The 2,105-nt window shown below is 39.0% G+C and overlaps 1 protein-coding gene across 2 annotated transcripts in view; it reads right to left on the bottom strand.

Moving 5' to 3' along the window:
• Positions 1-1,058: 1,058 nt before the first annotated feature.
• slc35g2b (solute carrier family 35 member G2b) overlaps positions 1,059-2,105 on the bottom strand; it is a 13,644-nt gene continuing 12,597 nt past the window's right edge. The window contains exon 3 of one of the 2 annotated variants that reach the window (XM_016276040.1): positions 1,059-2,078. In XM_016276040.1, the coding sequence (XP_016131526.1) occupies positions 1,284-2,078 (795 nt within the window). In that variant the 3' untranslated portion in view covers positions 1,059-1,283. The remainder of the gene's footprint in view (positions 2,079-2,105) is intronic. The other variant, XM_016276041.1, reaches the window with a different exon arrangement.

Genomic DNA, 2,105 nt, shown 5'->3' with positions numbered 1-2,105 from the left:
AAAAAAAAAAAAAAAAAATATATATATATATATATATATATATATATATGCATATAATTGTGCAAATTTAGATATCAAAATAAGTAGGGAATCTTAAAAGAAAGGAAAAAAGGGGCTCGCTTCCAATCAAACAAAATATTTTAGTGCAAATTCATCTGTCATTTGGTTGAAGAAATTTTTTTTTTACAGTGAAACATTGGCTTAAAAATATGATATATATTATTTGTAGTTATTAGTATTTGTAAATCTGGATTAGCATTCAATATTAAAAACAAAAGCAGGCCGTACATCCAATTAAATAACATGTTTTGTACAAATTTATTTCTATCATTTGTTTGAAACTAAATAAAACAATACTGTGAAATACTGGCTTAATATAATAAATGATCTTATTACTCATATATACAGTATGTATATATATATATATATATATATATATATATATATATATAAATCTGGATTAGCATTCAATATTAAAAACAAAAGCAGGCCGTACATCCAATTAAATAACATGTTTTGTACAAATTTATTTCTATCATTTGTTTGAAACTAAATAAAACAATACTGTGAAATACTGGCTTAATATAATAAATGATCTTATTACTCATATATACAGTATGTATATATATATATATATATATATATATATATATATATATATATATATATTAGAAACGTAATTTGCTGTGAAAATTTGCTGTGAAGATTTGTATTGTGAAAAGCGCTATACAAATAAACTTGAATTGATTATATATGAACAATTATGAATTCATTAATTATTAAATAACTAAAAACTAATGACATATTTGAATACATTTAATAAATTGTTTATAATTGGATCTGTATAATCTGGGAAAACAAGGCGAGAACCACTGGATTAGCACTGAACATTAAACACAAAAAGTGTAACAAATGCAATATCTGGTGTGTGAAATTGTGCAAAAGTGTGCAATACTGCATTCTGATTTATCTGTAAGAGTATCCAATCCCGCTGTTCATAGATTTAGGCTACTGCATCTTACTCTTGCTTTAGTGACACAAGAAAAAAATCAATGCTATCAGAGGGGGGCACTATGGATCACTGTTTTTATTTTCACACATCAACAGTTAGCAAAGACATTACACCAATGGCACTCTTCCAACGACACGATTCGAAACAAATGCCGAAGATCCAGACATTCAATGATTGCACATTTGTAAGAGAAAGGGGGCCGGGAAACACTGCACACACACGCACATCTACATGCCCCCTCATGCGCTCGAGTACACACACGTCGACGCTCTCATTTGATCGGCGAGTCCAGAATCTCTTGGTAATCTTGTCGGATGGCCCGCCCCACCCTGTAAAGCTTGAGACCCGTGAGGACGAACACGCTGACCATGATGACCAGCGCTCCGAAGACGTCATACACGGACGGGATCATCCGCAGCACAATGAGCTGAAGAAACATGGCCACCACGATCTCCAGATGCTGCACGGTGCTGACCAGAGCCGGGTGGAACTTGTTGAGGGCATAGTAGACGCCCAGGAACGCCACGGTGGAGCAAATGCAGATTCCCATGAGGTAGCCCCACGTCTCGCCATCCAAGGGAACGATGGGTTCTTGCATGATGAACATAGTGGACGCCCCCCACACGGTTCCCGTCCAGCCGAACGTGAAGAGCGCCGTCCACATGCTCACACGCTCTTTGATGGCCCGGTACACGATCATGGACAGAGCGGCGGTCAGACCCGCCATCACAGTCATCGTGTAGCCAAAGGCTTCTTTCCAGAATCCCAGAGGAGACTTTTCCTCGTCTGCGATGTTGGGGATCATGACGAGACACAGGCCGAAGAGGCTACCTACGACTGTCACTACGTCTGTGTAACCGAGGCGTTCATCTAGGAGCAGGAAAGCCAGAACGGCGCTGAAAACTGTGGTGGTGGCCCGCCACATGATGGTGCCATTGCTGGGCGGAACGATCGCGAAGGACGTGTATGCACACGTGATGGAGATGACGTTGCAAACCCCGTAGAAGAACAAACGCAGCCGATAGCCCTTGGGCCCGAAGGGAGCTTCTTTGTAGTAGAGAACCACCAGTATGGACAACACTTGGATCACCGA

Source organism: Sinocyclocheilus grahami, unplaced genomic scaffold (genome assembly GCF_001515645.1).
Source record: "Sinocyclocheilus grahami isolate Dianchi unplaced genomic scaffold, SAMN03320097.WGS_v1.1 scaffold98.1, whole genome shotgun sequence".
Lineage (NCBI taxonomy): Eukaryota > Metazoa > Chordata > Actinopteri > Cypriniformes > Cyprinidae > Sinocyclocheilus > Sinocyclocheilus grahami.
This window is presented reverse-complemented; position numbering and strand designations above follow the sequence as displayed.